A 16,590-nucleotide genomic window follows, 5' to 3' on the forward strand; every position below is an offset into this window, starting at 1 on the left:
TGTGGCCATGGGCAAAGTAGACCATCCTGTGGTATAACATGCTGCTGAACATAACACACTTGATTTCAATGGCTGCTTCACTACCAGAACCATCTGGATCCTTCCCTCCACTACCAGCTTTTCTGAACTATGCAGGTTGGAGTTATCCTTACAACACATTCTCCGATCCCATAATTATCCTGGCCTCAACCTACAGCAACATACTTTCCCCTCACCCGCCACCCAACAGTTTCCACCCCCTATGTCCTATAATCTCTTCCCCATTCTTGTCTCCCACCCTGTTTATTTGCAGCCCTCTGCCAAAGAATCTGCCTGTCTTTCCCTGCTCTTCTCCTTTCCTCCCCCACTTCCCTGCCCCACAATCACCATGCTGCGCCTTTTGGGGTGTAATCCCTGTGCACTCCACAATCAGCATTTCTCCCCCCCCCCCCCCCCCCCCCACCTGTACACTACTATTCCTTCCCCTTCCCCTTCCCTGTCCCCTCCAAATTGCTTCTTGCATTCCACGTGATGTTGCAGTCTGGCCCAAGATGCTGGAGTTGGTCGTGTGTGTGTGTGTGTGTGTGTGTGTGTGTGTGTGTGTGTGTGTGTTTACTTATGAGGGCTGTGGCCAAAACCTTCATCTGAGTGTGTTTTAATCATGCCTGTCTGCAATTTGACATGTCTTCTTTATGGCGAGTAGCAATCTATCTATCTGGTTTTTTTTATGTTTCGTTCACTTACGGGTGTTTTTTCTTTTCTTTCTTTTTTGCTGTAACTTCAACACATTTAGTTACGTTGCCACTGCACTTGTAGCGTAACCATATTTATCTGTATGTACACGTCCTCAGTAGCTATGACTGTCAAATCTGGCTGAAAAGTGTTGTTGAAAGTAGACTACTTTAAATGATGCAGTCTACACCAGGTTTGCAGTTCAAAAACTTTACTGGCACTTAGATGGTGAATAACGTATGGTTTATGGCCAGATTGTGTGTCACTAAAATAATGCTCAGTAAATCAGCACTTGATCTATAAAGTGTTTGTTTGAATGCCGTAATTTAACACTGAAGTGTTAGAAGAAGATTTTTCTGACTGAGGACTTCTAGATACAACAATAATTTCTGTTGAATTACTCTGAAACTCAGAGGTCAAATCTTGCTAACATGTTTCCAACATTAGCTGTATAAGTGCTATAGTTATTTACATGTCTTTTTCATCTACTTTGTCTGAAAGTTAGTAATTGAGTGTGTGTTTATGTATGAACAATGATAATGAAGTTTTGTATTACTGGTATTTTGTAATTAACTTGGTTTTTAGGTAAGTTAGCTGCACTAATGAATTTTAAGTAACTGAAAGAATGTAATAGATAATAGTTATTTTGGATGAGCCATGATTCAAGATTTTTATGTCTTGTTTGCATTCCATATAAATGATCATGTTGAAGATATTACCAAATCTGGAAAAAATTAATACTAATTTTGGGAGGAAGAAAAACATAACAGATGTGTATGATCCACCAGCTTTCTTACACACTCTCAAAGGTGACATTTACTCTGTGCTGATACCTCACTCCCCGTGTAAAGTCTTATTTAGTGTTATTCACCCTCTTTGACAACAGTAGTCAGTCAGTCTTATGATGGCCTTGTAAGCCAAAGCCAATTAACAAAATAAATAATTACTGTAGAACATTCACAATATTGTGCTATGTTTTTACTATTATGAAGTTGTTTTACTAAGGAGTGACGAAAGATTCCATTAACATAATGTATGTGTCTGAAATATTGATTGTGTTAGAACCTTTTCTAATAAAATGAATTGTTGTTTGAAAAAGTAATGCACGAAGATGCCTCAAGAAGAGCAAAAGAAATTAAGTATTCAATGAAATGTTAGAGCACAGAAGTAGTAGATGAATATGACATGTGAAAGGCATGCAGCATGCTTCACTTACCTGTTGGAAGAAAAATAGAGGCAAAGAGAAGGAAATGATGACCATGAACAACTTTTCTTACCACCATAAAAGAATTCATGTACACATAAGTTAAAAAGCTGGCTCTGAAAATAATGCCTGCGATAAACAGAGGATGAAACATGCTGCCCACCAACCTAACAATTGAGCAAAAACATATGATATCATGTGTGACAGTTCATGTATCATTTTTTTATTTTTTTTTTTATTAAGTTTTGGCAGAATGGTACAAATTCCAACTGCTCTTCCCCTTAAATCCATACAACAAAACTGTCACTCTCATGGCAATACCACATACCTATAGACTGTCTGAAGTGGATAACAGCTGGACGAAGAGGGCTTTGCCTGATGATCCCAGCACTTTGCTCTTAAAATTCATTGCTGTAGTGGATGTGGGAGGGTCATTCGGAAAGTATAGAACATTTTGGAAAAATTAGATAATAATGAAAGATGATAATATAAAAATTTATTTATAAAGTTAAAGCACCTTACTCTGTTTTTCAGTGTAGTCGGCATAGCTGTCGAGGCAATTATTGTACTCCTCTACTCCCAAAGATTTGAGGCAGAATGTCACTGCTTTTTTGAGGTCTTCAATGTTTGCAAACTGTTTTCCACCAAAAAATTCCTTTAGTTTTGGGAATAAGTGAAAATCACTTGGTGCCAAGTCAGTGCAGTAAGGAGAATGTCCAAAAATTCCCCACTTAAGATGTTGAAGTTTTTGCTGTGTTCATGTTGTTGCATGACATAATGCATTTGTCATGAATCAGAAACACCCACTGCCAACAACATTCTAGTTCTAATTTTGGGTGGTGTACAAAACTTGTTTAAGAGTTCCACAATAGGACTCAGAATTCATTGTTTCTCCTATTGATATGTACTCCACTTGGATCTGGTGCTCTCAATTTACTGGTTTTTAGAGTTGAGTTTTCTTTCCTGGATTTTGTAGCGGAATTTGAGTGATGCCACTCCATAGACTGATGCTTACTATGGAGTATAGTACGAAACCCAAGTTTCATCTCCTGTTGTAATGCGCTAGAGAAATTTGTCACCAGCATTGTCTTATTTGAAAGGAAATTCAGTGTCTGCCCCCATCTGAACACACATTTTTTCTATCCAAGATGCTATGTCGCTATTTCATGTATGAGCAGTCATGAAATTTGTGGAGGGTCGTATAATGTGCTTAAAGCGAAATGCTGGTTTTCATGAATTTTGCCTTCAAGTCATCTGTAATGATTGATGGCCTCCTAATGCAATCTTAAGTGTGCACACTGGTTCTTCCTTCATTAATCATAATGCACCATTCCCTCCCTGCAGACTAGTTCATTGCATTGTCACCATAAAAATTCTTCATTTGCCAATAAATATTGATAGGCCAAATATTTTGTGCAGTAAGAAAATGAATGACACAACAAGCTTTACATTTTGTGGGATTTTCGAGGAATGCCGCCATTTCAAAGGTTACAGAACAAAGAGGCATCCTCACTCGGCAGCAAACCTTGACTCTCACTGAGACGGCAGAAGGAGGGGTGGGGATTGGTGTTAGGCTCCATGCACAATTGTTCGTTACTTTCTGGATGACCATTATATTACCTGGTGAAGCAGACTCAAGACCTTACAAGGATGGCAACACTTAAGTTTACACTCAACACACAGGAAAGGGAGATAGGATTAGTGTACATGCTGGTGTTCTAACTTATTATGGGCTGTCACATACTCTTATCTCGATACCCTGTGCTGCACACCACCTTCATTCACAGTTTAATGTGTCTGATTCAAAGTTTTATCTGATTAAATAACTGGCTGCTTTTATTCCGAAACTTTTTTTAAAAATTAATTTGATATGCTTTTGTTGAAACTAGGTCATCTAGTTCACTCTTGGTGACTCATTTATTCTCACATCTTTTAAAACCAAGTCTTACAGACAAAAATGTTTTCAATATTTCTTTGTTGGCATTGAAGGCCAGTTTCTTGTGACAAAACCATGAAGTTTTAACAAAGCAAAGCTTTATATAGTTTGTAGTGTTGCAGAAATAGCTGCCAAATAACACATTTACCCACATTGTCAGTAGTATTTTTATTCTGTGCAATTTCCTTCTGCTTATTTGGGGGTATATACTTGTATCCTACTTCATTCAGCAGTAAATTTAATGTCATCTACAGTAAATTTAATGTTCTTAACAGCAAGTTGCCACTGATACCTGCGAAGGCTTTTTCTGCAATTACTTTCTGTACTTGTGCAGGTATGTCACTAGGACAGGATGGTGGGCTGCAACCGTGCAGCATTGGCATGCTGCGATGGGGGGAGGAAGGGGGGGGGGAAGGGGAGAAGAGAGTAGCAGAGAAGGGGAAAGGATTATGCAGGTGCAAAGGAGCGATAGTGGGCATGTGTAAGGTTGGGGTGAAGGTGGATAAGGGCATATAGAGACAGGTGGGGCCAGGGACTAGGGAAGGTTGCAACCAGGGTGTTGTGAGAACAGAGCATATGTTGTAGAGACAGTTGCCATCTGGGCAATCCAGAATAACTGGTATTGTTGGGCAGAAGTGTGGTTTTAGCTCTGTTACCAAACTCCTGTGTAAGTAATTCTTGAGTGCTGCATTTTGGCCTGGCACCCTTACAAGTATAGATTTATTTAAGAGACACAGAATGATAGAATACGAGGAGAATATATGTAGAACTGCATGATTTATCATGGGCTTCGTTAGCCATCAGAAATACTCAATATGTACTGGAAGATGCTACAGTAAAGTTATATATCATATAAAGACTTATGCTCAAAACTCTGACAGGCACTGTTCCAAAAAGAATAAAGAAAATGTTACTTTCTATCATGCTCAATGCCAATAACAAGAAATAAATTCAGTCCTAAATGAAGACCTGGCAACAGTTGGTCTTCCAATGCACCAGCTATGTGAGGAATATAATACTGTTACACTATATATCCTCTTCCAAAAGTCTTGTGATGACTTTTGGAATACATACGGACATCTTGAAAGAAGTTAAATGGGCAATTGAAGGACATCACAGAGTTAAAGAAAAAATGAATTTGGGCAAGTAATGTTGGACATAACGTAGTAAATCAAAAAGTCGGGTCCATATTCAGGAAATGAGCATACAGAGCAGATGCTGAAATTCTGCATTGCCCTCCTGGGCAAGATCCTGGTAGACGTGGTTTGCCATTATGTTCCTATGACCAGTTATAAAGTATCAAGTGTGTATCTGTGACTTACCGATGATTGTGCTTGCACAATGTAGTGTTGTGGTTAAAGGGAAGTGACTGGCGAAACACAGGTGTTGGCATATATCCTACTCCTCCTCTTGAGTAGTAATGCACCCAACCGATGGACAGACCCTCACTCAATGTGACACTGTGGAGAGGTGTGGAATTTAACCCAGAATATTGGCACAAACTCTGCTTATCAGAAACTTAATGACACCACATCTTCTCACCTTGCTGGCCAAATAATATCTATGAAAATTTCTTACAGCAACAGGATTCAAACAGGCTGTACAACTTCCTACTGTAGATAATATTTTGAGAAATTTTCCTGAAAATAAAATGTACATAAAGCTGTTTATCAAACCCTACTCTGTTGGATGTACAACCTCAAAGAAGAAAGAAAAAAAGGATATACTCTCTTCTTTAACAACACATTTCACTGCTGCAACATAAAACTGCATTCTTTGTGTTTATGTGCTGCAGTGTGCTGTTACTGTTTGTTTTCTATTGAAATATGAACACGTTAGGATGAAGTTCTTGTGCTCCATTCCCCTTGATATTCAGAGCTTTTATCTTTTTTAATTCTTCTTTACTAAGTTTGAGACTGTGTTGTCTGCATTGTAAACTGAAACCATTACACTTGTCATTACATGTGCTGTTGTTATTAGTGCCATTGACATTGAAAAATAGCTGAAGCTGCTGAAATTAAACAGTGCTCCAGGCCCCAATGAAGTACCTCTGAGATAATGTACAGAATTTCCTGCAGAATTGGCCCCTATTTTTGAAGCTCCATAAGCAGGGAATTGCAAGGCGAGATGGAAACTGCAAAACCACTCGTCAGTGATGCAAATGCCTGTAACATGAGAATGTGGTGCCGAAGCCATAAAACATGCACTATGGAGCAATGGAAGAAACTTATTTGTTGAGATGTGTCTTGTTTCACACTGTTTCTAACTTCTGGGCGAGTTTACATCCCAAGGGAGACACATGGTGTGGGTTTAGCGATGATTTGGGCAGCCATATTGTTGTATGCCATGGGCCCCATGATTGCTCTGCAAGGTCACATTACTGCTAAGGGTTATGTGACCATTTTGGCAAATCAGGTTAATCTCTTTGCACAGTGTTTATTCTTCAATGGTGATGCTGTGTCCTTCCCTTTTCACACAACTCTCATCATCCAGGACTGGTTTTGTAAGCACAAGGGTGGATTGCTCACCACAGTCACCACATCTCAGTATTAATCAACCTTTACAGTCTACTTTGGAGAGAAGGGTATGTACGCAGTTTCCACCTCCATCATTGTTCCATGAACCTGCCAATATTTTGCAGGAAGAATGCTATAAGATTCCATTGAACACCACAAAAGAGCTGTTTTTATCTATTCTGAGATGACCGGAAGCTGTTTTGAAAGGCGGTGGTTTTCCCACGCCGTATTAAGCATGGTAATATGTTGTGTTTTTGGTGTTTCCATATTTTTGCCCACCCTCTGTATGTGTACTATCCTAGTGTTTGGGATTAACATTTCCTTCCTTGGGGAGAAGAGAGGATAGATTAAGGGAAGTTAAGAAAGGGCAAGTTACTCAGGCCCCAGACTCCCTGAATTAGGAATTGTTGGATGCGAAAGTTAAGATAGTGTATGTACATTTATATCTGCTTTATCAACAGTACTGACATTTCCCATGAAGGTAAAAGAAAAAATAAAACCAAATTGGCTGGACTTTGAACATCATTGCTAAATGCCCAAAGAAGCCCAATTACCAAGTTTAAAGAACCAGCATTAAGTAAGGAATATAGAAAATACTACACCCTTAATGCGTCACTCACATGTAGACTGCAAAGAAAAAGTAAATTAATTGTAGTGCTCAAGAGGCATACGAACTCTTGTTCTTCTCGCTCTCTCCACAAGTGAATGGTCCTGAGAAGAAACCTGGATATCAGATACAATGGGAAATGCCCTCTGCCATTCACTTTACAGTTGTTTGCGGAGTACATATGTATTTCTTTGAGCTTCATGCACTCATCTAGCACAAAGTCAATCTGATACTTCTACACTGATAAGCCAGGACATTGTGCTGCGAGGTTGGGTGTGGCCTGGTGCTGTTGCAGGAATGTGACGCTGTAAGGAAAGCATATAAGTGGATTGAAGACAGATTGGGAATCATTCTAGCGATGACATGGGCCACAAGTGGGAAAATCTAGTGTTGTAAGGGACTTTGATGAAGGTGGTGTTATTATTACCCAGAGCCTGGGAATGATATCTCGAAAATAGCCTGTTCTGTAAAGCAGGGCCCGCATCTCGTGGTCGTGCGGTAGCGTTCTCGCTTCCCACGCCCGGGTTCCCGGGTTCGATTCCCGGCGGGGTCAGGGATTTTCTCTGCCTCGTGATGGCTGGATGTTGTGTGATGTCCTTAGGTTAGTTAGGTTTAAGTAGTTCTAAGTTCTAGGGGACTGATGACCATAGATGTTAAGTCCCATAGTGCTCAGAGCCATTTTTTGTAAAGCAGGATAGGTGCCGATCCATGGCATCTCTGCCACAAGAGCTCAATTCTGGTGCACATACAAGTATTTCAGAACACACTATTCATCATATATTGTACATGGGGTTCTGCAGCTGACGATCCCTAAGTGTTCACATGTTGGCCCAAAAACATTGTAAATTATGATTGCAGTGGTAACAGGATCATTGAGATTGGACTGTGGATCAGTGGAAACATGTTGCCTCATCGGATGAATCACATTTTTGCCATGCCAGGTTGATGGGTCAGCTGCTCAAACTTTGTCATCCATGTGAACGGTGGTTCGAAATGTGCACCACGCCAAGGATGCAGGCGAATGGGAGTAGTATTATGCTATAGTAGACATTTTGCTGCACTTGTATGGAACCTGGTAGTAATCGAAGACATGCTGACAACTGTGGACCACATGCATCCCTTCATGATGTATGTCTTCCCCCCCAAGTGATGGCATTCTCCAGCAGGATAATTGTCTGTGTCTCAGAGCCAGAACTGTTCTGCAGTGGTTTGAGGAGCAGGATAGTGTGCTCACGTCAATGACTTGGCCACGAAATTCAATTGATGTGAATCCCATGGAACCCATTTGGGTCACTATATGCTCCATCACCACGTACACAGATCAGTAGCTAATTGTGTAAGGAAATTACATTACTTGTGCATGGACATACCTCCATGAACCTACCAACAAACTCTCAGATCCGTGATACACAAAATCAGTGACGTATTGCATTCCAAAGATGGACCAACAAGTTATTAAGCAGGTGGTCATAATGTTATGGCTCGCCAGTGTATATCCATATATTTTGGTGTAGGTGTGTCTAATTTATGAATTGCATTAATTACCTGCACATTGTGAGAACCATAATTGCAATTTCTTTTTATAATGTGAAATAGTTCAGTTAGTTTACATGTGTAATACACCTTCCCATTACAAATTATGACATGTTGATCTTTATGATTATTATCTTTTACATTACTGGTAAACAACCTTATTAATGGTTAACTACCTCACTTCGTCCTGTGATGCACAAAGGCGGAGTAATGGATAGGTGTCACCTCTCCTTCTAGTATCATGAACGTTACAGTTACTGTATTTTGACTGATTGTTGATAGCAAGTATTGCACTAGGGTAAATGTTGTGTGAGGTAGTTGTCAATGTGTATGGAGGTAATATTTTTGCAATTGAATTCAAGCTAAAATGACCACATTGCAAATCCTTTGTTTATATCGGTACAATTAATGACATTTACCACCTGTCGCTGGGTCATCATTAAGTGTTTATTAGTGATACATTCATCACCTGTCAGTGGGTTTATTCATGTCTTTGTTTTAGTTAGCTTAGACATGAATGGCTTAAATATTGGCTGGGGACAATCAAGATACCATAGGCAACTGAAAACATTTTTTCACGAAGACATTGACCATCTCGTCTCACAATGGGGTAAATGTAATATCTGTCTTGTTTAGAGTCCTCTTGTAGACAAAGCGTGTCCATGTGCGCGCGCACCTCTCTCTCTCTCTCTCTCTGTGTGTGTGTGTGTGTGTGTGTGTGTGTGTGTGTGTGTGTGTGTGTGTCTATATAAAATACTGAAATGGAAAGTGATGTTAATAATTCATGTATAGGCAGATGTTCATGTGTTTGTGATACTTCATGTATATTACACAGTTGTACCATTACTTTTATACATAACTGCCACTATAAGCCAAGAATTTAATGAGGAAAATGACGGTGGTGGCAGATGCCTCTGCTGCCGATTCTGGTCCGCTCGTACATTGCGTCATTCACTTCCTGGTCTGATAAAAAACATTGTCTAGGCATGTGCTCAGTTGAAGTTCAGGTCAGGATTATGGGTGAAATAAACATAATAAACAAAAACTGATGACAAACTTGACTGTGCTTACAGTATGCAACCAAGCATTACTGTGCAAGATGCACACACTCCCTTCAACAGCTGTTCTGAACGGCTTAGCAAAGTCCCTTGAGGGTTTTGCATTATCTGTTGGCATTTATGGATTGATTTGGAGTCCAGATGTTAATCAGAAAATAATTTACTGACACCAAAAACTTCCCCATTATTCCCCCTTCCCTCCCCCCACCACCCACCCATCGAGCTGCATCCTTAAGTCCCACATGGTCACCAGGTAAGAATATGCTGCAAGTCAGATGTGTACAGTTGATGTGACCCGGAAGATTGACTTCATACTCAAAGCTGCATACAAAATAATCCCTGACTGGAGGACCACAAAGTGTGTATGTATCAGGACGGTGTAGTGATTGTGGATGAAACGTGGTTCATGTACCTTACTGTGTCGCAACATGACAAACATAGATCTCTCATCACTGTTCAGTATCCAGGCACATTTAGTTTTGTGTTTTGCTTTCTTGCAGATCAGGAAGCAACTTTGAAAAAGTCTGGTCTGCACTGAATGACAGCCTGATTTATTCTTTGAAACACTGGTGCATCACAAAGCCAGAAGACTTTTGTAAAGAAGGGAGAAACATTTTAAGTAATAAATGACATATTTGCATAAATAAATTTACGAAGCTTGATGCTCTCATTTTTAATTGATCTAGCTTTTGCGATGGTGGAGAATAGCTCACATTAAGAACAGTTCTATATGAATTGTTGGTAAAGGGAGCTACATCTGTTTCTAGAATTTTGTCACACTCATGGTACTATTATCTTCACTTCCATCGATATAGAAGCATCCAGAGACTGCACTGAATTAGTGTGTTCTGTTTCATGAAAATTAGAGGTAAATGAGTTGTTAAATGACTGTATTTTGTTTGAACAAACTGTATGTATGAAGCAAGCAAGAGGAGCCAGTATGATATTGAAGGAGTGATGAAAGTACCCTCAGGGAACATTGCAGAATGAGGAGATGCAGTTGTGGGAAGATTCCTGTGTGCCCATACAGATTTATTTGTTCCATGGTTTCCCCAAATTGCTTAAGGCAAGTTCTTGGATGGTTCCTTCTTTCATCTTGATGATCTTATCGACACGATGCTATTCTCTAATATTTCTTCCATACTTTTCAGGAAATATTCTTATACACCAGAAACCACCTGCTGAGGAGAAATTCCATTGTTGCTGTAGTTATTTTAAATTGAAATAATAGTATTTACAGTGTTGGTGATTGATAGCTCACATTACATTTTAAATCATTTCAGGTTGGCAGTGACAGTAAACAACATTAAGGAGAGGATGGCCTGCATAGAAGCTGTGAAATTATTAAAGAAGAAGAGAGTATGGGCTGTATACAAAGCACACAAAGTGCACACTGAACAGGTAGGAAAGATTGAGTGTACTGTGAATATACATTGACTGGGATTAGATGTTACCTCTTTGGTGTGTCAGAATGGAAAGCATTTTGGTATTAACTATCGTGTCTGTGGTGATAGTTATTGTAACAGCTCTCAAGTTTTTGGTAAAGTGGTCTTTGTAACAGCTGTCAAGTTTTTAGTATCTAATGTCTGGACCATAGGTACAAAGACAATAATCTTAACTAAATTAGGGACCAAAAGTATGACTAAAAGATTTACAAAAAGATGATAAAATGTTTTTGGTGGCTGATCATCCACTGAACATGGTCGCTTTGAAATTAGAGGATGTTTTCTGTCTGTAGGACCCCCACCCCCCCGTACATTCCATTAATTTTTTCAAAATTTTTGATTTTTGTAATGTCTGTTGTTGTTCATGTACAGTCCTAATACTCAGAGTTTGTTTGTGTCATGGACACCTTTTTTAAAGAATTAGTGGTTTACATTTAAAATGAAAACCACTAATTCAAATTGTGAACGGCCAGGCTGGTGGTCCTGCGTTTTTCTCTCTGTCAATAGATGGTAGCACTTTTGCCACTATGGTTTACCAATTTGCTTCCCCGTTCGCATCCACTACTCATAGGTAGCACACCGTGCCTAGTACACGTCCACCGTAGCACTTGGGCCACAGCACAGTGTAAGTGTCTTGGTATTATTTGTAAGTTTCCCTACCCAGGCAGTCGTCCGTAGTACTGTCTGGTGTCACTTTCGCATTTACATAGGTTTCGCAGCACCTAGCCCGACCAGCAGTTTTGAAATGCTTTTTAAAACTTTTTCAACTTCTAGTATAATGCTCAGTTGTTGATGTTCTTACAACACGATTGTTTGTAGTAAAATGGAGAAGTTAAATAAGCAAGGTGAAATTCAGAGGATGAAAACTGAGGAGAAACAGAATAGAATAATAGAAATGAAGTGATGCAACCAGACTCCTGTGGTTGTTGCGATGAAAAATGTGTGGTTGGGAGTAAAATGAGAGAGGCAGTAAAACAGTGTTAGCTAAGAAACTTAAGGCAGTGTAGGTTGAATAGAGGTAGTTAAGGAAACTCACATATATTATTGGAAGCAAGTCTCATTGTGATGTTATTGCTTTTCCTTTGTGATATTGAATAACTGAAAGGAAGGAGAACCACACAACAGTCAGTGGCAATTTGATTAGTTCTTATTACTCTTGCCTATCTAGATTTCTGCTGTGAATAGCCATCTTCAGTGTATTTGAGTTGCAATTCAACCAACTTACAGCAGTACATGTCACCATACAATCTTAATGGTGTATAGGCAGGAGTTTCCTTACATTTACTGCCACAGGTTTGTTGGATTGTAACTCAAATGCACTGAAAATGGCTATTTATAGCCAAAATCCGGATATGGAAGAGTAATAAAAATTAATGGGATTGCCACTGATTGCTGCGCGCCTCTTCTTCCTTATAGTCTATGGTCGCTGTGCACAACAGTGGAGTCAAAGTTAATTAAAAGGATACATGGATGACTTACAGAAAAATAAATTGGCAGTGAAAAGTTTTTTTCTACTTAATGTCATTATGCAGCCAAAAGGATAAGTAAAACTTCCTGGCAGGTTAAAATTGTGTGCTGGAACCGAGACTCGAACTTGGGACCTTTGCCTTTCATGGGCATGTGCTCTACCACTGATCTACCCAAGCTTACTCAGGACCCGTCCTCACAGCTCTACTTCTGCCAATATCTCACCTCCTACCTTCCAAACTTCTCAGAAGCTCTCCTGCAAGTGCACACTCTGCTGCAGAGTGAAATTTTCATTCTCAAAATGATAAATGTTTACTTAGTGCAGAGTTAAGACTTATTGTTGTTTCACCCACACACTTTACGTATATGGTTCTCACTTTATCAGTGCAGTGTGTTTCTTCTTCTTAGTAAGGGTCCTGTGTAATGCATGATGGTCTCTAATTTTCTTTTGGATGACAGTAATTGAAGAATTCAGTAAGTTCTACTTAAATTAAACAACTACAGCTTGAATTTGAAAACAAACTTGAAACGTGATACTGTAGGTATACAACATTGATATATTAAGCACAGTAAAAGTATGATTTGCTCACAGTGTTGTGAATGAGGGTTCCCTTGTTGTGGATCAACTGATGGCAGCACAAGTCGGTTGAGTTTGAGCCAGAAGTGACTAGTGTTTTGCCACTTCTAACATTGGATATCTAAAAATACAATACCTGTGTGTATAGTGGACATTACAAAATGATTGTTGTGCTGTTCTGTGCTGAAGCAGTTAGCATGTGTACGGTGCCAGCATTGCATAAGGAAAGGGCAGCATGTTCCCCTCTTACTCTAGTCTCCCTGCAGTTATCATTTGTGTTGGGATTCAGTTGATGGACCTTGCTTCCACCACTTCCTGCAGCACCCTGAGAATTCAATCAGGATGTCATGATCTGTTAAAACTTCTGCTAAATTTTTATTCTTGAAAAACAAGTTACCATTGCTGATAATGGGCAGGGCATTGGGATTCAGGTTATATCATTGTTACAACAAATGAAGAACATCTTTAGGAGCAATGAACAGCAGAAAAGTATAGAGTTTATGCTTTATGATTTGTTTAACAATGAAAACTATCAATTTTGGACAACATAATGTTACTGGATAGATAAAAAAGATGTGCTCACCAAGTGGCATCAGAACATACACAAAATAAGGTAGTAATTACTGTATTTACTCGAATCTAAGCTGCACCTGAAATTTGAGACTCTAAATTCGAGGGGAGAGAAAAGTTTTAGGCCGCATCTCCAAATCGAAACAGAGTTGGTACATTGTAATATGAGACACAAGTTAGGTCGAATGAATGACGATACAGCTACAGTAGTTTGGTTCGAGTCGTAACCTTAGCAGTTAAGCTTTACTAGGTAGCCATTGCTATGCGTCAGGCGCTCCGTCCATATTTGTACGGGTACCCTTCCTTTTTCACTTGCTTCGTCTGGTTTGCATTGATTGCTTACTTTTCTTTGATCTGATAAGTGCCGTTTTCTTTGTTATAGGTGTTTACGTCACTCTAAGCTGAAAATGCATTACTGTATTGTGTCATGCATTGTTTGTCGCATTCTGATAGTGCGTGTTTACGGCCTGTCGCGGCTCGCGGCATGGCTTGCTTTTGTGCGCACTACCGCCGTTTACAATTAAAAAAAAAGAGAGGAATCGTCTCATTAGCGAAACAATGGCAAGAGACTGCAATTTGTTGTTACTTACACTGCTGCTTTCTTTGATAATGATCAACAAGAACCAAGTAATACACTGTGTATGGTAGATGTTCTGAACGAGGGTTTAGCGAAAATTTTTCTCCGTTTGAAAATCTTTGCAGACACCTCTTTAGTACATTTCATTCTGCACAGAAATTAGTCATCTTAGATTTAAAAATCTAGTCAATTGCCGTGCTTCATTTCTGACTGTATCACTATTAGCCATAAGAATAATACGAATATAAACATGACATGATATGTATATTCTTCCACGTTTGCTGTTGTCTCACTCTAGTTTCATAGTTTATTAGGCAGACAGGATTTAAATTAGAGAGCAGCAAACATATAACAATACATGGCAAAATGTTTATATTCTTATTATTCTTACGGTGAAGAGAATACTGCATGTGATTCACAATTCATAGAAGTTCCTATTAGCAACCATCTCTTCTCACAGGTAGGAAAAAATTCAGAACGCAGAGTTGGCCATATTGACAAACATCCCAAACAGTCTTGCCAGTCGGATTTTCTTAGTACATTGAAATGCTGCTACATTCGAAGATGAACAATACGGAATTTGTATTTACTTCGTTGGATAATGTATGAAAATGCAGTGGTCGAAACTCGGGGCGGAGAAGAAAAGCTCATTTTTTTTTTTTTAAATTTATTTACTGACGCAGAGGTTTTAGTGCCAGTATTTATCTTTGTGCCTACAAAGCATGCCTGTGTAGCGCTACATATATTCGACGGCATAAGTTAGTTGTGGCGGCACCCACCAACATTTTTCAGAACTTCCGCTTGCTTTGCTAATTACAAAAACTGGAAAAAAAGTGCGGCTTAGATTCGAGTAAATACGGTAGGCAAGCTTTTGGAACCAGTGGCTCCTCCTTCAGGCAGAAGAGGAAGGAAGAGGGGGAAGGAAAAGAACTGGAGAGGTCTAGGAAAGCGGGTAGATTTTGGATAATTCTCCTAGAACCACGGGTCAGGGGAGGCTTACCAGACAGGATGATAAGAAAAGACTCTTCTTATCCCATCCAATAAATCTTCCCTACCTGCGGTTCTGGGTGAATTTTCCGAAACTTACCCCTTTTCCTAGATCTCTCCAGTCCTTTTTCTTCCCCTCAGGGGCTCAGCATTCATTTGCTGAGTACAGGCTTGGTGACCCCCAGGATTCTTGAGCTGGGGACTGGTAATCACCACCAGTCATTTGTCACCGTAAGCTCTGCGCATGCTTCAGCGGCCACCGTGCAACGCAGCGGTGGAATGTTATGTGTGTTGGAGAATGGGGGTCTTTACTTCATTGCTTGGACCCTGAGGAAGGTACATACTTCTATATCAAACCCCTCTATCTACTTGCTGGGGCACCTGCCGCCCCCAGTTGTATAAGGCTTGCTCAGTCATGCAGAGCTCTTCCAGGGTTGACAGTTGTTTCCCTAGTGTTTTGAGGGATCCCTATGGAACGGTCTCATCAAACTACTATTCCTGATGGGACAGGTGTACCGTCAGGTGGTACCTGCATCCGCTCATCAACGAAAGCTCAGTTGGTCAGTCCTCTCGAAAAGAAGTCTCAGAATCATAGTAAAAAGGGCATTAGTGTGCCAAAACAGTTTCATTGTAATCAAGTGAATAGGGGGAAGATCTCCCCTTTCTGTATTTGCAAGGCATTGGAAGGTTTAGCTGGGCCTCTATAAAGTGTCAAATGATTTCATAATGGAACACTTCTTGTGGAAACTGCTAATTCAACTCAAATATGTAAGCTCCTGGGATGTGAGGCCTTAGCTGACTACCCAGTCGAGGTTCAGTTGCATAACACCCTTAACTTTAGTAAGGGCGTGGTTACCTGTTCTGATATAATTGAGGTGGACCCTGTGGAGTTACGTGAAGAATGGAAAATGTAGCTGTCATGGAAGTGCAGAACTATATGAGGAGAGTCAGTGACAAATTGGAAAAATCGGCAACATTTATTTTAACGTTTAGTACTCAAGAATTACCTGAACATATCCCTGCAGGCTATATCTGTCTTAGGTTCGCCTGTTTGTTCCAAACCCAGTGTGATGATACAAATGTCAAAGACTTGGCCATACCACTAAGGGATGTAATGGGAGGGCTACATGTGGCAATTGTGGAGGCTCAGCTCACAGATCAGGCAGCTTTTGTACATTTCCTCCGAAATGTGTAAACTGCTCCAGGGACCACCCATTGTGGAGCAGAGAGAGTGAAGTTGATACCGAGGAAAGGAAAATTCAAGAGGTGCAAGGCAAGAGACATGTACCCTATGGTGAAGCTACGAAAGCTTTCACAGCTATGCAGCCTCCGGTTTTTGCTACTTCTTTTGCATTGGCCCTTATGACACCAATCACTAAGTGTGATGCCTCCATACAAACCT

The 16,590-nt window shown here is 40.0% G+C and overlaps 1 protein-coding gene across 1 annotated transcript in view; it reads left to right on the top strand.

Moving 5' to 3' along the window:
- Window positions 1-16,590, top strand: part of LOC126259877 (structural maintenance of chromosomes protein 5) — a 150,744-nt gene that overhangs the window by 57,388 nt on the left and 76,766 nt on the right. The window contains exon 6 of the mRNA XM_049956938.1: window positions 10,849-10,966. Coding sequence (XP_049812895.1) covers window positions 10,849-10,966 — 118 coding nt within the window. The remainder of the gene's footprint in view (window positions 1-10,848; window positions 10,967-16,590) is intronic.

This window comes from Schistocerca nitens, chromosome 5 (genome assembly GCF_023898315.1).
Source record: "Schistocerca nitens isolate TAMUIC-IGC-003100 chromosome 5, iqSchNite1.1, whole genome shotgun sequence".
NCBI lineage: Eukaryota > Metazoa > Arthropoda > Insecta > Orthoptera > Acrididae > Schistocerca > Schistocerca nitens.